The 27634-nt window shown below is 45.3% G+C and overlaps 1 protein-coding gene across 4 annotated transcripts in view; it reads left to right on the top strand.

The window, feature by feature from the left end:
• The window catches only part of arhgap24 (Rho GTPase activating protein 24), a 115129-nt gene extending 88404 nt beyond the window's left edge, over positions 1–26725 (top strand). For 3 of the 4 annotated variants that reach the window (XM_080847188.1, XM_080847190.1, XM_080847189.1), the window contains 7 exons: positions 10694–10816; positions 18764–18971; positions 20483–20615; positions 21540–21613; positions 21789–21910; positions 22410–23550; positions 25547–26725. In XM_080847188.1, coding sequence (XP_080703314.1) covers positions 10694–10816; positions 18764–18971; positions 20483–20615; positions 21540–21613; positions 21789–21910; positions 22410–23550; positions 25547–25790 — 2045 coding nt within the window. In that variant the 3' untranslated portion in view covers positions 25791–26725. Of the gene's footprint in view, positions 1–2600; positions 2631–10693; positions 10817–18763; positions 18972–20482; positions 20616–21539; positions 21614–21788; positions 21911–22409; positions 23551–25546 lie in introns of those variants that run through there. The other variant, XM_080847191.1, reaches the window with a different exon arrangement.
• Positions 26726–27634: the final 909 nt, after the last annotated feature.

The raw sequence follows: 27634 nt of genomic DNA, 5'->3' as shown, positions 1-27634 counted from the left end.
TGCCCCACACAGTGATGAGTGGGAAGGTACCTGTGTATGGTGTAATGAAGCCACCCGCTCTGGTTCGAGTGTAGTTTTACAAGGGGCACGGTCTGCTTCGTGGCTCTGTCAGTATATTGTATGTCGTGCTTATTTGCATCTGAGCACAAGAAAGGCCTGTATTGTATTGTGTCCCCTGAACACTCCACTGCTTCCTGTTTGGAATCATACCCAACTCATGTCATTTAATTCATACCCCACGGCCTTTGTATTGGATATCTCTGTACTTTCCTATACGTCTTTCCCCTTTTGGTTTTACACCTTACAGCTTTCAACTCTATGTAGGTCTGTCTCCTAGGGTGACACCTCTTTATACTTCTTTCACAGAAACTCACTTTTAGCGCCCCGCCGGCCTCTTTGTTGTCTAACACTACTTGTGCTTAGCTTGTGTCTGAGGAGGGAACAGCTGAAGGGAATCTGCAGCTTCGGTTATGAAGTCATCAGTCATTTAAGGCACATTAGTTTTCGTTGTTTGTTTGTTTGTTTTGTTTTGTTTTGTTTTGTTTGCTGCTCGCACATCCCATAGGCTTAGCCCACCATTGTCAAGCCAGTGTGCATTTCAAATGAAGCCAGAGAAGTGAATAAGCACCCTGAGACCTGAGATTGAGGGGGGCCTGCCCCATTCTTTAGCCATGGCAACAGCAGCACGGCTCAGGAGGCCATGCCATCAGGATGCTCTGGCCCAGGCTCTGCTCCAGGCCTACCTGAGACCCAAGGCTCTGCTCCAGGCCTACCTGAGACCCAAGGCTCTGCTCCAGGCCTACCTGAGACCCAAGGCTCTGCTTCAGGCCTACCTGAGACCCAAGGCTCTGCTCCAGGCCTACCTGAGACCCAAGACTCTGCTCCAGGCCTACCTGAGACCCAAGGCTCTGCTCCAGGCCTACCTGAGACCCAAGGCTCTGCTCCAGGCCTACCTGAGACCCAAGGCTCTGCTCCAGGCCTACCTGAGACCCAAGGCTCTGCTCCAGGCCTACCTGAGACCCAAGGCCCCAGGATGGCTAGACTGCAGCAGAGATGCTGTCCAGTGTTGCTGTCAGACACCTTCTCATGAGGGCTTCAGCACAACAGTTTCCCATGCACTGATTCACATCAACAGTCAACAGTTCTTGAAAATGACGGCCTCCGGCTAGTTTGCTCTGCTTATACCAGCTTGTTTCGCTTATACTGTGAGAGTGTGTGGATGTGTTTGTACGAGAGGACAGATGGAGGGGTTGAGAGATGAAAAAGACTTAGCGTCTGACGGAGAGACACAGAGAGAACGGGAGGAAGAGGGAGAGTTCCCCTACAGGCGGTTTGATTTTAATAAAGACAAAGCACTGAGGAGGCTGTGCGCTGGACTCACAGGATGTTTGCATGACAATTCCTCTAAACAATGTGCGCCGAGGATCCTCTAAGAAACACTTGTGGAGCTAATGTGCCCTAGCGTTCTCATTAGCATTTTGATTGGATGAGTCTGTTTGCTATTCCAGGCCGTTTAGTTCACCATACCAACAAGAGGGCATTCCTCTCCAAACCCACTGTCTTGAAAGCTCTGCTCTGGGTCTAATGGGGTGTGATTGGATGCCATTGGGAGTGTTTATGAGTGTTGTCTCCTTGACGCCCTGTATGTGCGATCTTCTGAACACTTGAGCGATATCTGTGGACACGTGCAGGAGGCTGGTGAGAGAGTCTGTGTGTGCGGAGTGGTTCAGCAGGGTCTTGGGGAAGGAGGGCCAGAGTTAAGAGGCCAGTTGTTCAGGACATCCTGGGGAAGGGGTGTGAGGAGCGACGAGCAGACAACAGGACATGGATGGAATGCTGCATGCATGAGTGGACAGGGAGTCAGGAGGCCTTGTCACCCCTTGTGATTCAGAGGGGGGCAGAGCTGTATGCGTGTGTGTGTGTGTGTGTGTGGGAGAGAGAGAGAGAGAGAGAGAGAGAGAGAGTGTGTTTGAGTGACTGTCAGCAAGCTAGGTCAAGACCACTATAGGCATAACACAATAGGCCTTTTCATGATCTGAGACACCAAAACTGAATCACTCAATTTATGCAACACCGGCTGCCAGAAATATTCTTTTTATAATTTGTGAATTCTGCTTGTGTTCCTCCTCCAGGCGATGGCTCAACATACTGCTTTGTTCATCTGTATTGTCACTGAAGTCCCACTTTTTGTGATGTATGTCATAGGAGTAGGCTATGCAACTCCTTTGACATGCATCACCAAAAGTCGGACTATAGTGACAATGTAGCTGTAATGCACTTGACGTGCATTAAAAAGCTACATTCGACGAAAGTTAGCCTAGTTGTAAAATGCGCATTTTAAAGCGCATATCCCAACGACGTCAGTGAGCCCTGCCAAAAACTAAACAGCGCTCGCCTTGATCTCGCTCGCAGTGTTAAAGCTCACAGCTCAGAAGGGGAGGGGCAGAGAGGAGCGGTATTTCCATTGTCTGGCAGCCGGTCCGCGTAACCGCTTCAGCCGGGAGAGGGAACGGGTTGTTGAGGGTGCATTTGGGCAAGAGTGTGATAGTGTTGTAGCGGGATAACATACCGTTTGCCGCAGCCCAGACCATCTGTATCTCATGTGACAGTATTTTAGCAGTGAGCTTACGGTGAGTATAGCCCACGGCGTATTAACTTACTTCTGAGTTTAGTTTTCTGTTTGCCTGGAAAGACGAAAGGTTGTTGCACACCTACATTTTAAGACAGTTTGCATTCTTCTAGGGATGTAGGATTGTGCGGGACATACTCAAAGCTAACTTAAACGAAACAAGTCAAGCACTAAAATATTACGTTGCATTTTTGTATCGCGTTAGAATGATCTTATAGCCTACGTATGTTATGAATGCGGAGTTTGTTGTCTTTTATCACATTGTAATACAATTAGTAACGAATCCCGATATTTGGAGTAAATGTTTACCGTGTACAAAAACATGTTCATCTGTTATCATCATATGATTTCTCTTAAGGTAGGCTATTCTCATCAATTCGATCAAAAGTCAATGAATGAATCAGTCGATATCAAAAGACCATCGGTATGTGTGTTGATAAACACTTTGCAGTCAGAGGAATGTGTAGCCTATAGTGATCCGCACTGTTGTTGATCCAGCGCATTCTGTTTACACCGTCATTTCATATTCTGTACATTTTCCTGCTCAAACAGTTTGGACCTGTCAGAAAAACACACCAAACGATGCATTTACATCATTCTAAATGTCTGTGAATAGATGAGCCATACACATAGTATTGGGTCAACTGTAAAGTCTTCTCGAAGGTGTATGATGAAAATCATGTTTTCTGGTACGTAAACAGTGCCTATTTTGTTGAATGCAACAATTCAGAATAATGTTTCGACTTGCAGGGTACAGGCAGTGGCATGTGTCATGTTGGTTCTTATGTAGCATGTATTCCATGCCTTTTACTTATCCCAGTTGTCTTTTTCGAAATAACAAAATTAATAACAGTAATGTATTTTTATAAAATTAAAAAAAAGCAGTAGCCTCCTAAGCCCAAAGTTTCCCTGTCAATCAATAGTGCAGGCTTGGTTAGAAATGTAATGTATGGTTCCCTGTTGAGAGGTAGTCAATGGGAGCTTGGAAGTGGGCGGTGAGGGTGGCCACAACATGATGTCAAAGGAGACTAATGATTTCTGGAGGAGATGGATGAGTCTTCTGAGAGCTCCAGGTGTGTGACCAAAGAGATCAAGGGCAGGGCAGTCCAGTCAAGAGCCTCCCCCTCTCCATACCCCTTGGGCCTAACATATGACAGGAGGGGGACTCAGGTAGTTGATAGGTAGAGATCTATCCATGAGATTCGCCAGGCTGTAAGAGGATTTTTAAAAACAGACTGCATGCCATTTCTCTAGGGATGAAGCTTATTCGTCACCTTGTTGATGCCATTGCTGTAAAGCGTATCAGGTGCTCAGGAGTCTACAAAGCTCCTTAGCCTATAGATGCACCCTGGCCCTTTGCATGTTGTTAAAGTCTTTTGATCACATACAGATTAGCCATGGTTAATCTGATAACTAAAACATTAGAGTTTGATTGGTTTAGAGGGCACACTCAGCAGGAGTTCATAGGGGTCTAAGAAGCAATCGTGCTAGTCGTCTTGAGTTAACGAGAGACAGCATTATATGGGGGGGCTCTAATCCCATGGGGTGTCTCTCCTCTCCTCTCCAGAACAGTGTTTTAGAGCTTTAATCCCATGGGGTGACTCTCCTCTCCTCTCCTCTCCTCTCCTCTCTTCTCCAGGACAGTGTTTTAGAGCTCTAATCCTATGGGGTGACTCTCCTCTTCTCTCCTCTCCTCTCCTCTCTTCTCCAGGACAGTGTTTTAGAGCTCTTATCCCATGGGGTGACTCTCCTCTCCTCTCTTCTCATCTCATCTCTTCTCCTCTCCAGAACAGTGTTTTAGAGCTCTTATCCCATGGGGTGACTCTCCTCTCCTCTCTTCTCCTCTCATCTCCTCTCCTCTCCAGAACAGTGTTTTAGAGCTCTTATCCCATGGGGTGACTCTCCTCTCCTCTCTTCTCATCTCATCTCTTCTCCTCTCCAGAACAGTGTTTTAGAGCTCTTATCCCATGGGGTGACTCTCCTCTCCTCTCTTCTCCTCTCATCTCCTCTCCTCTCCAGAACAGTGTTTTAGAGCTCTTATCCCATGGGGTGACTCTCCTCTCCTCTCTTCTCCTCTCATCTCCTCTCCTCTCCAGAACAGTGTTTTAGAGCTCTAATCCCATGGGGTGACTCTCCTCTCCTCTCTTCTCCTCTCATCTCCTCTCCTCTCCAGAACAGTGTTTTAGAGCTCTTATCCCATGGGGTGACTCACCTCTCCTCTCTTCTCCTCTCATCTCCTCTCCTCTCCAGAACAGTGTTTTAGAGCTCTAATCCCATGGGGTGACTCTCCTCTCCTCTCCTCTCCTCTCTTCTCCTCTCATCTCCTCTCCTCTCCAGAACAGTGTTTTAGAGCTCTTATCCCATGGGGTGACTCTCCTCTCCTCTCTTCTCCTCTCATCTCCTCTCCTCTCCAGAACAGTGTTTTAGAGCTCTTATCCCATGGGGTGACTCTCCTCTCCTCTCCTCTCCTCTCCTCTCTTCTCCTCTCATCTCCTCTCCTCTCCAGAACAGTGTTTTAGAGCTCTTATCCCATGGGGTGACTCTCCCTTTCATCGGAGCAGCCAGCTCTGTGCTGCCCCCAGGCCCTTTCCCCCTTCAGGTCCTCCACACAGATCATCTGATGAGCACACTGAGCCTAATAACCAGCTGTTGATAGCTCTCCTCAATCCTGTCATTGTTAAACTACCAGGCCTCCATCTGGAGTGGACCCTGTGATTTAACAAACAGCACCTCCCCAGGATTGACAGGCAGTCTTTGCTAAATTGAGGGGAAACTTAATTTTGAAGTAGTCTAGTTGTAAGATGCCAACCAGGTTAAAAACCACTTCAGAATATTTTGAGAGAGAAATACCAAAGCAGTGGGATGATGCTACAGTTAAGACAAGGGTTGACCTTTGCACTGAGGTAAAGAGTACAGGCATTGTCACTCGGGAAATATTTTGGTCAAAAGACACAAGTGATTTTAGGGCTAAGATTTACGGGCTAAAAAGGAATTTAGACTTCAATATTTTGAAGTTGCCTGCCTCCTAAAGTTAAAATAAGCTCTCAATGTAATAAGCATAATTATGATATTTGACCTAACATGTTCTATTACCATTACTGGTCCTTGCCATTTCAGGTAATTGCATTAGATGTCATAGCAGCCCATGTCACATGCCAACGAGTCATAGAAATAAAAGCTAATGAATGCTCCATCGAGCTGACACCTAGAAACAAGAGGGCATACAAAAGGGTTGTTGTTTAGTGTCATGCTGGCAAGAAAATTCAGCAACACAACAAATGATTCGATTTTTGTGCCTCTTGGAATAATGATGCCTGTGTAGTCAGAGCACAGGCACACGAGAAGTGCGTTTTTTCCTGTCCAAATAACAGCAGCTGCTCATCCGTTCGTTATTTTCCTCCCCTGTTCCTCCTCATCAGAACTGATAAATCACCTTGCCTTAGCAGCTCTCACAGTCTGTCTGTCTGTTTACACAGAGTCCTCACTCCGTCTGCCTCAGCCTCCTTCTGATGCCACTGCTGTCTCGTTAGCCGTCAGCGCAGTGGCTCTCCATGGGGAGGTGGACAGAGGAGACATGTGGATCTACAAACCCGATTCCAAAAAAGTTGGGACACAGTACAAATTGTGAATTAAAACAGAATGCAATGATGTGGAAGTTTCAAATTTCATTATTTTATTCAGAATACAACATAGATGACATATCAAATGTTTGAACTAAGAAAATGTATCATTTTAAGGGAAAAATAAGTTGATTTCAAATTTCATGGCATCAACACATCTCAAAAAAGTTGGGACAAGGTCATGTTTACCACTGTGTGGCATCCCCTCTTCTTTTTATAACTGTCTGCAGACGTCTGGGAACTGAGGAGACAAGTTGCTCAAGTTTAGGAATAGGAATGTTCTCCCATTCTTGTCTAATACAGGCTTCTAGTTGCTCAACTGTCTTAGGTCTTCTTTGTCGCATCTTCCTCTTTATGATGCGCCAAATGTTTTCAATGGGTGAAAGATCTGGACTGCAGGCTGCCCATTTCAGTACCCGGATCCTTCTTCTACGCAGCCATGATATTGTAATTGATGCAGTATGTGGTCTGGCATTGTCTTGTTGGAAAATGCAAGGTCTTCCCTGAAAGAGACGACGTCTGGATGGGAGCATGTGTTGTTCTAGAACTTGGACATAACCTTTCAGCATTGATGGTGCCTTTCCAGATGTGTAAGCTGCCCATGCCACACACACTCATGGAACCCCATACCATCAGAGATGCAGGCTTCTGAACTGAGCGCTGATAACAACTTGGGTTGTCCTTGTCCTCTTTAGTCCGGATGACATGGCGTCCCAGTTTTCCAAAAAGAACTTCAAATTTGGATTCGTCTGACCACAGAACAGTTTTCCACTTTGCCACAGTCCATTTTAAATGAGCCTTGGCCCAGAGAACACGCCTGCACTTCTGGATCATGTTTAGATATGGCTTCTTTTTTGATCTATAGAGTTTCAGCCGGCAACGGCGAATGGCACGGTGGATTGTGTTCACTGACAATGTTTTCTGGAAGTATTCCTGAGCCCATTTCGTGATTTCCATTACAGTAGCATTCATGTTTGTGATGCAGTGGCGTCTAAGGGCCCGAAGATCACGGGCATCCAGTATGGTTTTCCGGCCTTGACCCTTACGCACAGAGATTGTTCCAGATTCTCTGAATCTTTGGATGATATTATGCACTGTAGATGATGTTAACTTCAAACTCTTTGCTATTTTTCCTTTGAGAAACTCCTTTCTGATATTGATCCACTATTTTTTGCCGCAGCATTGGGGGAATTGGTGATCCTCTGCCCATCTTGACTTCTGAGAGACATTGACACTCTGAGAGGCTCTTTTTATACCCAATTATGTTGCCAATTGACCTAACAAGTTGCAAATTGGTCCCCCAGCTGTTCCTTATATGTGCATTTAACTTTTCCAGCCTCTTATCTTTACCTGTCCCAACTTTTTTGGTATATGTAGCTCTCATGAAATCCCAAATGAGCCAATAATTGGCATGACATTTCAAAATGTCTCACTTTCAACAATTGATATGTTATCTATATTCTATTGTGAAAACAATATAAGTTTATGAGATTTGTAAATTATTGCATTCCTTTTTTATTCACAATCTGTACAGTGTCCCAACTTTTTTGGAATCGGGTTTGTATGTGGAGGGCCTCGTTAGTTCTGCTCACCAATACATTCTGATAGGGCCGGCATCTGTGATTTGTTTTGTTATGCCCGATCTTCTGTAACTGATGATGTGTGTGTGTGTGTGTGTGTGTGTGTGTGTGTGTGTGTGTGTGTGTGTGTGTGTGTGTGTGTGTGTGTGTCGGGGGGGGGGGTCATTTGGGTGAAGGTCTGTGTCTGAGAAATTAAGAGGTTTTAAAAGAGGAGAACCTCCAGCATATGGTCATTAATTCACTCAGTTCCATAGTGTGAAATAAGATTCACAGCCCTCGCTAACATCACCTACACCACTTGGGGGAGGGGGTGGGTATTCCAACTATGTGATTAAGTGAGTAACCCAGATAAATGAACTCAGAGTAAGTGGTAAACCTCCTAATAGAAGAGCCAGAGCCGGTTCAGACCTCCATGGGGCCCTAGGCAAAATTCTGCCAAGGGGCCCTCCTAACTGAACCCCCAAAATGTTCAACCGTCGCACCTGACACCCAGGGCTTCCACTCATCCCCCCTTTAAATATATTGCATATCGCCACCTTATTTAGCAGATCCATATTGTCCATTTTCTGTTGAAGTGGTTGCTAGGCAAACAAATTGAGTCGTGAGAAGACTTGAGCTTAACAAAACGACATGTTTTCGATTTACAATGACCGTGTCTTTATAAAATGAAAGGAGAGTAAAATGCCATAATAAACAACGTACTAACCTCGAAACATCAAACCAATACTTCAAGCAACAGTTTGATATTTCTCGGTATGATCTCACTCTATTAATAAGTGTTTATTATTTAGCACCATTGTCATAATATTTCACAAGTTTTATTTATTCACCAAGAATAAATCGTATCTGCGTCTATATTTGCCTGTGGGCTATCCAAGCAAACAAACTTCAATCTTAGTCAATATGTATCCATTACTTTCCATTTTGTTAAGTGCAGTTGTAACTATACAAGGCTACAACTAAAATTATAGAAGCTAGCAAGACGCACACAGAGACCGGGGATCCTCAAGGGCTCACCGCCCTGTTGATGTAGGTCTAACACGGACTGTCCCTCCCTCTCTCCCTCCAGGAGAGGAGAGTTAAAGGCTTTACCTGACTGCTGCTCCCGCAGTTCATTTTCAAGTTCCTTCCTTTTTTCATTCCCCGAGGGATAGCTCCGCTTCATCTTTCTACACTGATGATGCAATGATGCGCATGGGTAGCTATCTGACGTCCGCGACGGACAGTTACGTTGTCACGTCTTTTTTTTCCCCCCACGGGGCCTTTATTATAAATAATACATTTGCGGGGCCCTACGCAACGTGCGTAGTGTGCGTATTGAAAGAACCGGTACTGAGAAGAGCCCTATGGCTTCCAAACAATTAGGAGGTTTACCACTTACCCTTACTTATCCGGGTTAGTACCTAAACCACATGTACATGGAAACTTCCCCTTGGGACTTCCCCTAACCATGAACCTCTGTGGATTTGAACTCTTGTGAGATGTCTCCAAGGCTCAAACGTCCTCCGCATTGTTATTCGTTTATTTGCTTATCTATCTCTACATCTATCTGCACCGTCTGTCTCTTTTTGTAGGATCAGTTCCCTTACCCGTAAGCATGCGGTATTTACCCAAATGGTATTCTGTATTTGTGATGACGCATCTTAGGACACTTAAGTTTGATTGGCAGGTTCTGACCTCACAGTGGTCCAAAACAGTCAATAACTGGCAGTGTCAATAACAAATGAAACTTTAATAAACCTCATATTTCAGTTGCTGTTCTCTTTGCTTATCACTGTGTCTATGGTTTTTCTTTTTTTTTCAACCACCAAAGTTCATTAACCAGTGCCTCATCTGTAGTTGTTCTACTGAATGCCTACCAGCTGCTCGGTCTCATAGCAGTCTGTAAATACATCTTTAATGGCTTACACGCTGATCTCATAGAAGACTAAATCAATGAAGAGGATGGAGAACACTCTCTGGAAACGTGGCAGAGATGTCGAGCTGATAGTCATGAATAATTTAACTTGTGTATGTAATCATTTAGCCATTGGCTATGGACCCAGCCTTTCCTATGCAGTCGGATCTCTCCGGAAGACCACTGAGTGGACTATTTGTGAAGAATGAAAACATCCTCTAGTAATACCAGCCCCACACATCCAGTCTGTTAATGAAGACAGACGCCTTTTTGGGCCTCTTTTTTCTACTGTTAGTTCTGCCCTTTTCACCCCAGCACACTCAGACAGTTTGTGTTTGTGTGTGTGTGGCACTTTGATCTACTGTGTGTGGAGTCTCCTGCTGTCTGAGCAGTGCCTGTTGAGCTGCTGAGAGATGAGCCCTTAGGAGGTGGAGGTGGCGTGGGAGCGGGAGGTGGCGGGGGAGGGGGAGGGAGAGGGGGATGTCTCAGCACCTGAAGCCCTGGCAGCAGACTAATTGGCTGATGTGATCATCTCACAGATACCCAGGCACTGCTGGAGGCTCAACACCATAAATCTGTTTTGTCTGCAGGCTTGAGCTTTTCCTCAGTGCCTCTCTTGCTCGCGCTCTCCCTCTCTCTCTCTCTCCCTATCTCTCTCTCTCTCTCTCTCTCCCTCACTCCACACCTCCACCCAGGCCAGGGTGTAAATGACCACCCTGAGATGTGCAGTAATCACACGTTGTGAGGGCCACCCTGGGCTTTTATGGCACACAGGCATTTACTACTCCTGACCTTGTTATTACAGCCAGTCCAATGTGCTGATGACGCAAGAATCTAGAGAAATCTCAGTGCTTTGGTGGTCAAACGAATGGACAGAAAGGGACTTTGGTGGTGTGTTAGTAGCCCCTCTGGCTGTTTGAAGTAGACCATTGCTGTTATATCATGAAGTTCACTCTTTTTTTTGCAGGGGGCGACAGGGAGCGGATGACAGCAAACCATGAGACATATCTCCTTATGGCCAGCACCCAGAATGACATGGAGGATTGGGTGAAGTCTATCCGCAGGGTCATCTGGGCACCCTTTGGGGGAGGTGAGTACACAGCTTAAAGCAAAGCTCTCCATAAACAGACAAAACAAGAGGCAAGATAGAACACAGACATTTTTCTTTTTGTCTCACTCTTTCTTCTGCTATTTGAACAAACTAAGCCTATGGTGGAAATCAACCTTTTTTTTAACACATGATAAGTATGGTCATGGACAATGTTAATGTAGTACACACAAGTTATTTTTGGAAAGGTGTTTTGAGGAATGTTTAAAGGAGGTACATGTGCCTCTATGCTGACCTGCGTAACTGGTTGCTTGTGGACAACTCTGTAGGGTGAAGTTCTTTATCAGTGACCCTGATCACTCATCAGTGGCCACTGTCTCACTGGCAGGGGAGGGCATGTGGTTTGAACACAACAGAGTGAGTGAGCGCGCAGGCCCAACTGTTTGTGGAGAGGCAGGTTTGACGTATATTGGAGCTGATTGCTCCTCAAAAGACACCATAGTTTGACAGAGAGGCTGGCTCCCCACTAAGCTCCTCTGGCTGGTCTGGATTGGCCTCATTTTCTGGGTGCTGGGTGCAGGCTGACGTATCGGATGACGGGTGTCATGTACTGGGACTCTGCTGAACAATCAGTGCCCTGGAGCCTTAAATAAATTAGGATTGAGGCTCTGCTGAGATGGAAGAGAAATGGAGAGACCCTATCACCCAGACCCCCGTTTCTGACCAAGAAGAACCGTGTGGTGTTTTAAGGCTATTAAAAGAGAAGCACTCCGGTCCCGTAGTGCTTTCTCCCCTGACCCAGTAACCATATCCACAGCTCCCTCTCTCCATCACAGACTAGGCTTCAGGCTCTCTGAGAGTGTTAAAGCAGACATTTCAGAGAATTTGAGAGGAGATAATGACTGCATGAAGTTAAAACCTTTTACCACACAGCCTTTATCGCCAACATTCCAGACACTCACTATACACAGTGCCTCCATGGATTGTGTGTGTGTGTATGTGAGTGTGTGTGTGGTGAAAAGGGGACTTTCTCACAGGGTCGCAGTAGGGTGCATTTTTAAGGCAACAAGTGCCTGGAGGGTTCTTTTTGGCCCTGAAAGTGAAGTTCCGCTGACCTATTCTCAGGTCAAAGGCCACCTCTGAGTCAGCAGTGGACAATACCACAGCTCTCCAGTTTCCATTGTGCTGAAGGGCCACCCAGCCTCTGCACACCTGTGGCCCTCAATGCTTAGATTCACAGCCTGCAGCCTGCAGCCACGTCCCCATCACCTACTCAGCCACACAATGCTCCACTGATTACCACACGGCACAATCTCTCCACTGGATAATTACATGTATTTATTCATTAGCACTTAATGGAGAGTTAACTGACCGTGGCCATCAAGTGCCAGTAGCTATCTCCAGAATCATGCCATCGTCTACAACCACATTGAGTAGCCAGAATATGTCAAGTCATGAGGTTGCGTTAGATAGATGTTTAGAAATTGAATTTAGTGAGTGATAAAACATGTGAAAGGCCCTTTCTAGAGCCAGTGTTGTCTGTACTGGGCTGCTGTAGAAAACATGGTGGAAGATGACCTGTCACCATGTAGATATGAAGGGCTCATAGCTAACAAGCTAACTAAAACACAACGATTTGTAGTTGCCAGTGATTATAAACTAATAAGTATGAATATGAAAATATGAATCCATGGCTGCTAATAGATTCCGCTAAATCCTAAACATTGCACCTTTAATAATTTTCTTGTCTTTTTCCTGATTTCTTTTCTTTTCCTGTGTACTTCGCTGACCTTTAGAAAACAGACTTCCTCATATTTAATTGAGTATTGACTTGAAAGTTTCTGAAGTGGCCTCATTCGATACCCCTGACTGAGGGCCGTGTTGCCTCCACAGCACACAATGGAATGTTAATAGTCTCCAAATATCCACAGGCCCTCCTCTCAGTTGACCTTGACCAGTACAAGAGTCTGCTATAGTTCTAACTCTGGGTTGCTGCTTCCTGCCCACAGCATACCGCCCCCTTGTAATGCTAGCAAGCATCATTATCCTGCCTTATATTTGCTGTTGTTGACATCTTTAATCTTTTCAAAGAAGCTGAAAAAAGGACATAGTGTTCACAACTCAAAACATCCAAGGGATGAATAACAGGCTTGGTTGGCAACCTTCATTTATTGTTATCCGTTTTTTATTTTGGGGTGGTGACATTGTTATTTGAGTATGATATATTGACCTATTGTTATTATGAATTAAATATGATCTGCCTCTTATTACAGAGAATGTGCCATCTCATTGTTCACTATGTGCTGTATGTTAGTGGGTTTGTCTGTGTTATAAAAAATTAAAAATGAATGGGACATGGTTGAAGACTTGACTCTGGATATTCATAAGGGAGTACTGTGCCCTGGATTTACTTTTCACACAGAATGGCTGCACTATGAGTTGAGGAGTTATGGCTGACTTGAGAGTAGCCTCATCAAATGCTAACTCTAAAGGCTTAAGAGCTTTGCCAGCATCCGCCCGGAGTAGTAGGGGGCTTGGCTTAGCCATAACCTTTACACAATACCACAGGGTCAAATCATTCTGCCGAGTGCTGGCCTGCCAGACCTCCAGTTCTCCTCCTCCTCCTCCTCCTCCTCCACCTCCTCTTCCTCCGCCTTCTGCCTCCTCTGGATAAAACGCGCCTGCCAGAGTTTCTCTTTCACCCCCTCAGTCTAGACTTGCTTTCACAGATTAGAAGGGTGAGAGTCATGCGAGTATGTATGTGTCCTCATTCTGGGAGGAATGTTTTGCTCTCACAGAGAGGAGCAGAAGATCGGAGACGACGGTTCCCTACAACAGATGAGGACTGAAGACTAAAGGCTGATGGTCATCATAGTCCCTGAGCATCAGTACAGAGAGACATGACAAAACTTGGAGCCATACCAGTACCATCTTGTCCTTTGCTTGGACTGTCCATAGGACAGCACGACTTAGAGGAAGCAGCAGGCCACGTCTGACTTTCAGGAAAAACGACTCATCGTCAGACCAGAATCGTAGGATGCTGAATCTTATCTGACCAGGACTGAGGATGTTTTTTTTTTTTCAAGTTGGGGTTTCTTTCACATTTTTTTGGAAGGGTGGGAAATGTTTGCTTTCATCTGGTCAATTTAGCATATTTATTTGATACACTGACACTCACAGGAATAGGTGATAGATACTTGCAGCTCAACAAAATAGGATAAGGCTTTATGTTTACACGTCCCTGTCTCAGATTACCAAAGGAATGTTAACCTTTAAGTGCTAACCGAAATCTGTTTAAACAAGCTCTGAAACATGAAAGTGCAGTGAGTCCCTGGACGCAGTGAGACACAGAGAGCAGGAGACGTTCCCAGGGTTAGATTGCTCTCCAGAGTGTCTGCAATGTTGCCGCTGTCATTCAGTCTGCGAACACAATGACACAAGCTTTGGCTAAGTGACTGTGGTGTGCTGGTGAATGTGTTTGTCACCGTTTCCTGCCAGTTCCACCAGCCAGGGCCACATCCTGAGAGATCTGGAGCATCACTCAGGCCACTGCAGATGTTAGAACACAGAGACTTTAAGACGAGCGTCTCTGGCACTCTGGCATATCAGAACTTTATCAATCGAAGGATCTATCGGAAAATCAGAAGTTGTGTTGGCTGCAGAAGGGGTGAGTACATTTCATCAGGGTCATGGTGGAATCATTGTTGAAAACCCACCTTTACAGATCAATGGGAGCAAGATGGCACTATTCTCTTTAGCATCTTCTAGTTCTATGTAAGTTATGCAGGTAGTGCACAAGAGGAATACACAGGGAAATAACAAACAACATCGAAGCCTGTTGGTGTGAGACACATTTTGAATCACCCCATCCCTGAGGCTTATTTGGATTTGTACCATATCGTACCACATGTGCTGCGTTTGTCTGTGTCCGAGAACCGGAAAGTTATGCAGATCCGGTGCTTGCAGGACGGCTGCCTTAATCCCCTCTTGTATGCCAGCCACATGAGTCCCCCCAAAATGTGAATCATACTTTTTTTCTCCTCTGGGGCCTGTTTGAACGGAGTTGGACAGACAAAAGGCCAGAGGGGGTGAAACAGGGGGTTAAAGCAGGAAGTCAGATTTTAATCGGTCCGACTGTGGGCATACAGATCCTCCCGCTCACTGCCCCGAATCATGGCAGGCAGGCGCAGAGGGAAACGTCAAACAGCCGTTATATTTAGATCCGTAAGTCAGACCCCCTTATCCTCACTCTGTTCGCTTTGATGTTCCTTGGAATGTATTGTTTTTTTCCTCAAGTCCCAGTTTTTTTTCTGTCTGCACCGCAGTTACAAGGAAGTGTCTTTTTCTCCCCATTGGCCTTTCTGCATGATTTCACACTAATCCAAAAGCTGGAGGAGTGCTCTGGAGTGGCAAGTGCTACAGTACATTAGCTTACGATTCATTGTGTAGCTGATGCTTTTATCCTAAACAGCAGTCAGTGCACTGAATGAGCTTCATATGAATGAGCTTTGGCCATTACCAGGTTTAGAGCTCCAGATTATGTGTTGAAGGACTTTGGCAGAATCAATGATGGCACATAAGAAAATTACCCTGACAAATGTGTGAATATTATTGACTTCCTGTGTAATGCTAATTATGATGGAATATATTCAGTAATCCTCTTCTGTTGCCAAGGATTCATAATTCAATGTAGACATTTTACTCAAAAAAGTTGGGTGTTGACGTTGTGATCTTTAGTCCACACAAGAAATCTGTCAAAATTAGAAAAAAAGGAGTTAACAAATCATTTTTTATTCATTTTCCCCCCAGAAGCAACAATCTATTTCACATATCTCTCATACTGTCCTTGTGTGTGTGTGTGTGTGTGTGTGTGTGTGTGTGTGTGTTACGCTTCGGCCGGCTCATGACCGAAGCAATAACATTTGGAGGCAGACAACAACGGTTTCTTACAAAAATATACGCGTATTTATTCAGTCCATACAAATATCATAAACTCAATTGGCGACGTGTCTAGAGGTTATGTCTGTAGCTGGCATTGTCAGCTCGAGAGAACGAGAGAGAGAGACAGGTGTCCACTGGTGCTTTATACTCCACACCTCCCCAGGTGTGGATAATCAGTCCATCAATGGCACTCGTCACTCGTTGCCTGCAGGCCTCGCATGGCCACTGCGATGTCTGCAGGGGCGCAGGGGGTCGTAACACCTCCCCCCATAAGAGGTTTCCCGTGGAAACCTAAAAAACACAAAAGACCATCTGTGACCCTGCACAATCTCCAGTCCCCCAGCATCCAGGGCCTTAGGAAACTAGAGGAGTAGGAAGAAGAAGACAACAGGTCACAATACAAATTATTTGAGCTCCAGAAAGAGCATCAACAATGAGGTTGTCAATACCTGGACTTCAGCATGTCGCTGAGCCACTACTTTTTTAATTTACCGTTATCTGTCACATAAATATCTAGTGAGGATTTCAAACTGATATTATCAGACTCCAGCTTTACATTCCTTTCACTAATAGTGTCCAAATGATTGTTAAGAGAAACCACCAACTCATTCCTTTGGTGCAGCTCCTCTGTTTGGCTTTGGCACTCCTGAGTCATGGATCTGAGTGTGGCCTCTTTTCCTTCAAGGTCCCGCTTTAAGCCTGAGCATTCTCCCTGAGGTTTTGATGCATAGTCTTTATGCTGTTGAAGCTCAGCCTGTAGTGAAGAGTATTCAGCTGCTTGCTCCTGCAGCATGGCATCCTTCTCCACCAGTCCTGCTTACAAGGCAGCACCCTGCTTCTGAAGAAGAGACAGAAAAATATACGCATATTTATTCAGTCCATACAGGTGTGAATAATCAGTCCATCAATGGCACTCGTCATCCCCACGGTTGCCTGCAGGCCACGCATGGCCACTGCAATGTCTGCAGGGGCGCAGGGGGTCGTAACAGTGTGTGTGTGCGTGTGTGTCTGTGTCTGTGTCTGTGTCTGTGTCTGTGTCTGTGTCTGTGTCTGTGTCTGTGTCTGTGTCTGTGTCTGTGTCTGTGTCTGTCTGTGTGTGTAGGTGTGATTAACATATTTTCATGTTAACACTAGGGGCCCTATCTTGCACCCAGCGCAATTGACATTGTCACCGACGCATGTATCACTCCTATTTTGCACCTGGTGAACAGCGGGATTTTCCCTCCAAAGGCGCGCGTCGAAATGAATTTGCGCCGAAATGGGCGGGGCGGAACAGAGAAGGCGTTTCTCAGGCGCAAGTCTTCCATGGTGGTATCTTGCAGTTTCAAAACAACAGTGCGCCGTAGACCAGAGAAAACCTAGTCTAATGTCAGAGGCGCATTGTGTAGAGTCTGTGGCGCGTATTCAGACGCTATTTTAAGGGCGCGTGCTTGGCCGCACAGTAGGACCCATAGGCTACACTTTACTTCTCTCGTCTACACGAGAGATTTACACAAATTTTTTGGCAAGCCATATATAATTACAAGGAAAATAAAGTATTTACCACATGAGGAAATCATTGTGATATCCATATCCAAGATATTTTAAAAATAGGCATACATCTAGCGTACACATTGACCCAAATGATTCAGGTTAATTGTAATGGCGGTTGTAACCTTGTAAACTTACTCGCTGACGTACCAGTTAAATTGCGGTTAATCGTAATTTTTGTCCATTGCGCACACCCAGGAGAGGGCTAAGCAGGCGTTCTGGGAGAAGTATGGGTCAGGTGGTACTTTACAGTACAGTCCTCAAAAAGTCGCAGCATTCTTTGTGGCAGGTTTTGTTTTACACAACATTGCCATGAATCATGGATGTGTCAATGACATAAATGAGGATAGATTAGAGGACTTTAGAAAACGTGAGGTTGAACTGCATGTGCCGATGCCATTAAACCCAAATGCACGAGAGAGGAGAGCTCACCTGACAGAAGCGCTACTTCCTCTATAATGAGGTAAGGAAACCATTGCCATCTCCAGAGTATTGCTTGAGCAAATTGCAATATTATTACCATGCATACATAACCTAGTGATACAGTGAGGGTGAACCCAAAACCTCGAAAAGTATGTTTTTGTGACTTTTATTTCAAATATGTTGCCACCAACAAACGAATGCTAGTAACTGAAAAAATACAAACGAGAAATGAAAAGTAGAAACATTTCTCCAAACAAGCATGGGAAAATATTGCCGTGATTGTTTCTGGTAACACACGTTCTGGTGGCCTCTCCTGTCTTCCTCCAGGTAATTCCGCCATTATAATAACAAGCCGCTCTGGAATATGCGCTCCTCGCTCTAAAAGGGAATGTGAGATGACGCTCTGATTGGTTTATTGCATATTACGCCCAAACCACACCTATGGCTGAGTAACCTCGTTTGGACCAATCCATTTGACATTTGCGCCGGACGCAAGTGTGTTTTTTCCGCCGTTATAATAGCAAATGCGCCATAGAGCCGCCCACACAGCTTCTTGCGTTTGGCGCTGTCCTACTTGCGTTTCTGATTGTTAAAATAGGGCCCTAGCTCTGCAAGTGTAAACAGGCTAATCATTTGGGTTATTTGAGGAATCATTTATTTTTGATGGCCTGTGAGGATTTCTTGAAATGTGGTTATTCTGATGGATATAAGAGTGATGATGCACAACATGTTTGCCACTTGTTTAACATGTAACAGTATTTTTACTCTGAAAATCTGTCAAACCTGCTCTCTCTGCTCCTACGACCCTGTTATGGTGAACTTGCTGAAGCAGCTGTCATTTTCTCAAATCATCCAGTTTTTCATACAGATTTGTACAGATCAGATTGTACTCATGGCTCTGTCGGTACGAGAGAAGCCATCCGAGTGAACATGTCTATGTGATAATGAAGGCTGGAATGATTGTGTGTGTTTTAGGGATCTTTTGTCAGAAGCTTGAGGAGACGGTGAAGTATTGAAAGATTGTGTGTGTTATAGGGATCTTTGGTCAGAAGCTTGAGGAGGCGGTGAAGTATCTAATGTTTGTGTGTGTTTCAGGGATCTTTGGTCAGAAGCTTGAGGAGACAGTGAAGTATGAGAAGCGCTACGGGATCAAGATGGCCCCAATGCTGGTTGAACAGTGTGTGGACTTCATCCGGCAGTGGGGCCTGCAGGAGGAGGGCCTCTTCCGCCTGCCAGGACAGGCCAACCTGGTGAAGGAGCTCCAGGATGCCTTCGACTGCGGAGAGAAGCCCTCGTTTGATTGGTGAGCCATCTCCTTCATTCACACACTGTGAGCTCCGGTGCTCTTAACTCCCAACCTAACCAAAAACCTAATTCCTATTTCTCCCTAATGAAATTCCACATATCAATCCTATTGGCGTAAGAAATCTCTAATCCCAGTCTGGGAGACACTGAGTCACCTATGGTGAGTGGGGGAAATCACAAAGACAGAAAAGAGAGAGCAATACTTACTCTTATAAGAAAAGGCTGAGTGGCTTGGCTGGAATTTTAACCCACTGGTGAAACTTGTATCCCAGGACATCACTGATTTGGGATCTAATGCCTGGGAGAACAAGTGTGCGCTTGTGTGGACTTTTCTAATGCCTGGTATTCGTGTCATGTTTTGGAATAGTTTTGTTGATCGTTCTGAACCCCACTTCTTACTTTCAGAATGGAGTATCACGTCAGGGATTATTAAAAAGTTATCTTCCAGACCATCTTAATCATTATCTACAACTTTTGCCTTTTGAATGATCACTGAACAAAGACTAGACAGGGGGGGAATCTACAGGGGGGAAAAAAGACTGTTGCATGAAAGTGAATGAATAGATTTCTTGAGACTGTGCAGACAGACCCCTCACAGGAGCCAATTTAGTGTTTCAAGCCCGCATATTCTAAAAGACAAAACTAATTGATGCTTGCATCAGATTCCACAGGTCTGTGAACACTCTCTGTGCTCTGCGTGGGAGGGGAGGCTTGGGACACATTTAACTTGCTGCACACAATACGTTAATGTTGTGTAAAGTATAAAGAAAAGCTTTACCACAGATCTCACTGGCCTGAAACCAAGGCTGTATATAAAGGTGGTTTCATTCAAGTGAATATTTTTCATGGTCTGGTCAAATAAATAGTGAAAAGCAGTCTGATCCAAGGACATGAGCTGACAAAAGAACCTGAATGTGAGAGAGTGAGAGATGGAGGGAGCTGAAGTGAAAAGAGGCAGTAATGGGGGGGGGGAGAAGAGAGAGAGAGAGAGAGAGTGAAAGGCACAGCCCTGCTTTGAGATTGGCTTATGCCAGTCAGCTCTGCTCTGCCGTACCATCCCCCGTCCCTTCCTGATGACACGGTGACTGGTAAAAAATGGGCTCCCCGCCCTCTGGCTCTCACCCGGAGAGATAGGTGCTCATAAATCCTGCCTGTGAGGAGGTGTGAGGAGCACGGCTCGTCCATCACAGCCCCGCGAGCCGGCCCAGCCACATGTGATCACATTTAGCACAAGCTTGATTTAGGGTTGGGTTGGTTTCCCTTATGGCTACTGATATTCACACCGCTGACCGCCCCCAACGCCCCCTTCACTCAGCTCAGGTGCTTCATCTTCCCCCCCGACACCCTCCTTCTTCCTCACTCCATCCACTTGCATCAACTCGCTTCATTTTCACTCTCTCTCTGTCTTTTATTTTCACTCACTGCAATTTTCTCTATCTTTCTTTTTCCCCTCTCTCTCTCTCTCTCTCTCCCTCTCTATCTCTCTCTCTCTCTCTGTCTAACCTGCAGTAATACAGATGTGCACACCGTTGCCTCTCTGCTGAAGCTTTACCTCAGGGAGCTTCCTGAGCCAGTAATCCCTTTCGCCAAGTATGAGGAGTTCCTGTCCTGCACAAAGCTCCACAGCAAGGACCAGGACACCGTGAGTGGGTTTTTAATATACTGTCTGGTACAGCAGTCCTTCACTCACTAGAGTGAATTCTCTCCATGTTTGTCTTTCAGCAACTCAAAGCTCCTTAATTGAATCCCCCGCAGTGAACACACACACACACACACACACACACACACACACACACACACACAGATGATTGAAACAACACAAATACGCACATGTGCACACACAAGTGAAATAGACGTTATAAGGAGAGCAAACTTGAACTTCTACTCGAGCAGTCTTAATCACATCCAATTGTCCTCCAAGCATCAAGCCGTTTCACAGTAAATAGACCACAGAACATACAGAAGCAGCGTATTGGTTTTACTGCAGCAGCCCACTGTACTAGGCTTCTCCCAACTGTGCTTGTCATTGGGCCCCTTAAGCCAATCTCTGTATCAGGCAGATAGTCACTGTGCCGTCTAATTGGCCTGAAGCCAAGGGTAAAGACAATCAATTAATTTACTTGAAAAATGGCCTTTCCTCTGTATCTGTCTGAGGTCATTGTGCACACAGTGAAACTGGGAGCACCACAGGGGAAGTACCCATTGACTTAAATCAAACCTTAAAAAAACTATTTTAAGAGAAAGCTGATTAAGCTCAGATTAGAATCGATCGTAGTCACACATGAAATTGACCTTCACTAAAAAGATAAACGACATAGATACAGAAAGTCAAATCAATTGGATATACAATGCATGTTTAAAAGCCCATTAGTAATATTTGCAATTAGTATTAGTCATTTGTGTAATGCATTTCATTGATTTTGATGAAGCTTGTAAGCCTTTGACAAACATTTTTTTCTTTAAAATGAGCTAATGGAAAATGGCCTCATGGGTCATCCTCTCTGGCTGGACAGGATCTTCTGCATGATTGAAAAGGTCTTTTGTGTTTTTGCCGTTGTGTCTGCAGGGAATGAAGGAACTAAAAACCCAAGTTGAAAGTCTACCTCCTGTGAATTACAACCTGCTGAAGTACATATGCAGGTACTCACCGCTCAGCATTTCATCAAAGGCACACAACTTTTGAAAAGCACAAAGTTGTGTGACTATAAATAAGCATTCTATAATGAGAGTTTTGCCATTTATGTGCTTTTTTTTTCTTCAAAAATGTGTTGGTTGTTTCTTGTTAATTGAGCTTATTGGTGTGGTGTTTTGGCAGGTTTCTAGATGAAGTGCAGTCCTACTCTGGAGTAAATAAAATGAGTGTGCAAAATCTGGCAACTGTCTTCGGGCCAAATATTTTACGGCCAAAGATTGAGGACCCTGTGGCAATAATGGAAGGTAAGGTGCTCCATTAAAAAAAGTATTTACGACTGTATCAACATCAACATTCCAGAGTCCTGTATACGACCATTAAAAAGTGCATTTTCCTTATAATACACCAGACAACATGATTGATGATGTTTCATCTTGAATGACAAACAGTAGACATATTTACATATTTACTGGACGTACTTGGCACTGGAAAAGAGCTCAGGGCAGCTGTTCAGCTGTGTAGTTTACTATCGCTACTAAGCAGAGGTAATCATTAAAGCAGCGTTAGCACAAACATGGATCAGCTTTATGTCTCAGTAGCGCAGCTGAAGTAGTGCACCTTCATAAAATTCCTGAACTAGACTGTACCTGCCTCTGGTGTAGAGCATCTGTGTTGTGTGTATGTGTGTGTGTGTGTGTGTGTGTGTGTGTCAGAGGTGCTATGCTCAGCTTGTGTGTGTGTGTGTGTGTGTGTGTGTTCCGAGGCGCTATGCTCAGCTGGTGTGTGTGTGTGTGTTGTGCGCAGGTACTGTTCTGGTGCAGCAGCTGATGGCTGTGTTGATCGGGGGGTATGACGTGCTGTTCCCTCACGAGGAGGACAGTCCCACGGCGCTGGAGCTCTGCAACAACAACAACAACGAGCAGCGCAGGCCCACGGCTCCCAGGCCCACGGCCGGCCAGCTGCTCAACAAGGAGAACAACAACAGCCCTCCCGGCAACAGTGCACCCATCAGGCAGTGCGCCTGGGAAACGCCGGACTCCCCCCAGCGCTCACCGCTGGACAACGGCTCCCCTCGCTCCGCCAGTCCCCGCAACTGCCTCACCTCGGCCGGCCGCTTCGAGGTGACCCGCAGCCCCCCGCCCACCCTCAAGAAGAACCCGGCCTTCAGCAAGGGCAGCGGCATCGTCACCAACGGCTCCTTCAGCTCCTCCTCCACCTCCTCGGCAGAGGCGGCGCAGGACAAGAGCCAGGCACTGGTGCCCAGCTGTAGCTCCGGACTGCAGCCGCGGCGTAGCGGCGCCCTCAAGACCACCGGCACCAAGATGGGCACCAGTGGAGTGCCCAGTGGGGGCGGCACCGTGCGCATGGGCGTGTCCAGCAGCGAGGTGGTGAACGGCATGCTGAACGGGCGAGGCGGGCTGTGGCTGCCCAACGTGACGCTGCGGGAGGGCAAGGCGCGTGACGGCGAGCAGAACAGCCAGAACCGACTGTCCACCTACGACAACGTGCAGCTGCTGCAGACGCATGCGCAGACGCAGTCGACCTGTCTGAGCAGCAGCTGCGAGGACAAGCAGAGTGTGGACAGTGCCACCTGGTCCACGTCCTCCTGCGAGATCTCGCTGCCGGACAACTCCACCTCATGCCGCTCGTCCACCACCACCTGTCCCGAGCAGGACTTCTACGGGGCCCATTTTGAAGACGCCATGCTGGATGGGCCCTCACAGGAGGAGGGCGGTGGTGGGCTGGCGCTGGTGGGCGAGCGGGTCAACAGCAGCGGGGGCAGCGGGAACGGGCGAGGCAGCCGCGGCACCAGCAGCAGCGACAACAGCGAAACGTTTGCCCACAGCAACGGGCCCAGCAACCACAGCGCCCTGCACAGCCTGGTGGCCAGCCTCAAGCAGGAGATGCTCAAGCAGAAGACAGAGTACGAGGCACGGATAAAGAGGTATACATACACTCCATATTAGACATACTAATCAGAACAAAACTTAGACTTCAATAAAAGTTTTTGTCTGTCAGCCAATTTAAGAGCCTTTTAGATGCTAAGGATGTGCCTCAATGCTGTTGTTTTAAATGATTCTCTGATTTTATTTTTTTTACTTTATGTTATTTTTTTTATACTTAATTTCTGTGTTTTTTAATGTGTTTTGTTTATTTATTTTGTCTGTTTTGTTTTGTTATGGTTTGTTCATTTGTTGTTCTTCTGTATTCTGTAGCCTCAGTCAGGGCATGGCTGCAAAAGAGCCCTGTGCTCAGTCAATTCTCCCTGAAAAAACAATGATGAATGAATGAATGAAATAGGACATGTTTAAAACGCTGAAATATTTAGAATTCTACATTTGTTCCATTGTGGCATAATAGGAAGTCTTAATCAGGTGGTATGTGTGCAGCAGTGACGTGCGGTGAGGTTCCTAGCTGATGAGGCACAGAAACCGGAAGTGATTACGTCATTCCGATCTCTAGTTGTTTAAAAAAAATGTAAATGTATACATTATACATGTAAAAATGCATATGGTTTAAAATGTGTCATCTGACCAGGACTGAAAAAACGTTGTTTCATTGTCTAATACTATTACTTTTAAACGATCGCGTTTTTTTTTATTATAAGAAGTTATGCTGCTCAATACTCAACTGACTTGGTAACCTAACTTTTACAAGGCTATAGGCTTACAGCTAAACGTACAACCGGTGTGCTAATTGAACTTTTACACCCTGTCAAATAAGATATTAATAGTATCAAGCGAGCGTATGTAGCCCTCCCACCAATGATGTGGCTCATTTCATTTTGTCTAGGGACAATATAACTACGGTTTTGGGATGCTAATTTAAATGACTCGGACAGAGTTTTGAATTCGCAGTTTAGACAAAAACAATTGCATATTTATTTACACAACATATTCACAAGCAAACAGTTAAACACCGCAGACATAGCACACAATACCAAAATGTTCTACTGACCAGTATAATTTAAAGTTGGTGCACTTCGTTGGAGCTCGTAACCGTCAATTAGAGGTGAAACAAACGTAATCCACTCACGACTATCCGTATAGTTCAGTGGAAATCGGTTGTCTTCTCCCGCAATTTCCCTCCTCTTCTTGAGCGAATGCAGTCAGTAGTTTAGCTCAGGTATAGCACCTAGTCTGCTCACAACTTCAAGGCATTTTTCCTGCGCCAGCAGCCTTTAGCGAGGTCCGTGTTTCGCATGAATAGTCCCGTTGGGAAACGTGAAACACTCCAATACCTTCTGTCCCGTCGTTTGAAGCAAACCTTTTAGCTCCGGCATTGGTCTCCCATTATCAATCATTTCTTGTTTGGACTGAAAGTCCAGTTTTGAGAACTGTTTCAGGTTAGCAATGCAATCTTCCATTTTCGCTGTCAATGTCAAAGTAAAGAAGAAGTCCAACGTCAGATTATATACCCAACAAGTGCCCTCTCGCTCGCCTCCCTTCTTGAAGCAGTGGTACTGCGTGCCTCACTAACCATATTTTTCAATGCGTTTTCAGCTCAACTCAAAAGGTTCTACGCTTGCGCACGCATGCGTAAAACCCAGTTTGGAGTGATTGCGCAATCTTTAGTGCAGCACTGCCTCCCCTGCCCATAGACTCCAATGAATCTGCCTCCCTTGACGGCACGTCCATGTTCATTGGCTGATCACTGTCACTGGGAACCGGAAATGCTCAAATTCAGCGATTTTGATAATAAAAATGCTCGAAATGATCGGAATCATGCAGAAATGACACTCGTAACACAGTTAACTAGAGAAATATGAATATTTATTGTATAATACATAATATATGATTTTTTTTTAAATATTTTTTTAATATTTTTTTTTTTTTTTACTTTTCAAAATGACAGGTGAGGTATGACTGCACGTCCCTGGTGCGCAGTGGTAGTGCTAGATCTTTAGTTCATCTCTAACGGTCTGACTTTCTTTGTGGCAGTCTTGAACAGCGTAACCTGGAGCTGGAGACTGAGATGGTGAACCTTCACGAGGAGCTGGACCAGGAGAGGAAGAAGTACACCATGGTGGAGATCAAACTGCGCAACGCTGAGCGAGCCAAAGAGGACGCAGAGAAGAGGAACGAGATGCTGCAGAAAGAGATGGAGCAGTTCTTCTCCACGTTCGGTGACCTCACAGCTGACCCACGCCAGCCTGACCGGGCCAACACCATCTGGATCCAGTAGAAATGAGGAGACAGTTGGACAGTACCATCTGAACCCAATATTATAGTGGTTCAATTCTTTTTTTAAAGAAGGCGGCAGAAGGACAATGCCACATTTGCTCCACTTGGACAGAAGAGCGCGGACTGTTGCACTGTGGGATAGGCGTTGTCAGGTGGCTGGTTACCTGCCTGGCAGACTCTGAGCCGTATGCTATAGAGAGACTCCAAAGGAACTGTTCTGCACATATTTCTTTGTGATCCAATCAAAACATGTACGCCACATCCTGTTACTGTCAAGTGTTGTCCTGTATCTGCCTGTGTATATAGAGCAAAGCAATGTTCCCAATGTCAAAAAGAAATATGTATGTAAAAATCATTAAACTAAAGTAATATTTTAATGTATGTCTGGTATTTAAACTGAGAATTTATGTTGCAGTTCAATTTTATATCAAGGCTTTTCCTTGCACTTGTGTTTTTTCATTGTGGTACTGACAAGAACTTGTTGCTGGTTCTGTTTTTTCCTCTCGGTGTATTGATGGAGATCAGTAACCCGAGGCTGTACTCTGTGTGCCACTGAGCCCACCTTATGACCAAAAACAGGAGAGAGAAAGCCTGTAAATATTTTATAAATCATGGCACGTATTTGGCCTTCATTTGTTGTCAATGCTGACAGGTGTTCAGTCGCTCCAAGCGATATTTTTCCTAATTATTTTGTTTTTGTTTTTGACGGTAAAGGTTTGGCTCAAATGCAGAAACTTGTGTGAGTAATGACAGTTTTACTGGAACATCATGAGCTGTTGTTATCAGTGTCAAGGAAGCAAGTCCATGTATGTGGGGAACGATGTGCTTTCTAGGGATGTTTTGAATTCCTCAACCCAACAGTTTAAGTCTGCTGTAGTGAAGTGCATTCACCTGCAATGCTAATTAAACTCTGTGAACAATCCATTTACAAACTCAGTCGTATTTATGTTTTTGTTCTGCATATACACAGCATGTGCGACGAGTGTAAGTGTGTAAGAAGAGTCTCTGTGTGTGTAAAAGTTTTTGTGAATGTGTGTAAGAATGTGTGTGTAAGAGTGTGTGTGTGTGTATGTGTGCAAAAGTGTATGTGTGTGTGTGGGTGTGTATGAGAGAGACTAGATAGAGATAGGGATATAGAAATCTTTGAGAGAGAGATTTGGATAACCTTATTTGGATAACCTGAAATTACTCCACAGCACACAATACTATATATTTCCCAGTTATGTTATGATTGTGGGGTATGTAGAAATGTCAGAAGCCTTCTGTTGATGAGCAACATCTGTAGCCCCCCTTTTATGCTTAACATGAGCATGTTTGTGAAGACTAGTTTACGTGATTGTTCACTCGGAGTCTGAGTGTGTCTAGAGTGTGAGGAAACCTGCCAATGAAAACGACTGCGTCTAACGGCACGAGGCGGCGGTTACTATGGAACCCACTGTGAGATCACTCCTGCTTTTGTCTGGCCAGCAGAGAGGAACACCAATCTGCTGCCGCCGCTACTTGCTAACAGAAGACCCCATTAGCATGCCCCAATGGAGCACCTGCATTAGGTCTTTGGGATGGACAATGTTTCAAGACAAAATGTCCCTGAATGTGTTTGTGTGTGTGTATTTGTGTGTGTGTGTGTGTGTGTGTGTGTGTGTGTGTGTGTCAGAGAGAGAGTCAGGGTACATAGGGAGCCAGCCCCCCTCATTCTACACCTTTCAGAGAGAGATAATAGGCTTAAGAGAAGCTGACAGTGTACCCAAGCTGTGAATTCCATCCTGAGGGCAGGTCACAGGAGGGAGCGGAGCGATATTTCATTGACACGGGGCGAGACAAAGAACACTTCTCAAGGCGCCGCTA

This window comes from Sprattus sprattus (assembly GCF_963457725.1).
Source record: "Sprattus sprattus genome assembly, chromosome: 11".
Lineage (NCBI taxonomy): Eukaryota > Metazoa > Chordata > Actinopteri > Clupeiformes > Clupeidae > Sprattus > Sprattus sprattus.
The sequence above is the reverse complement of the archived record's forward strand: the minus strand, read 5'-3'. Positions and strand labels throughout refer to the sequence as shown.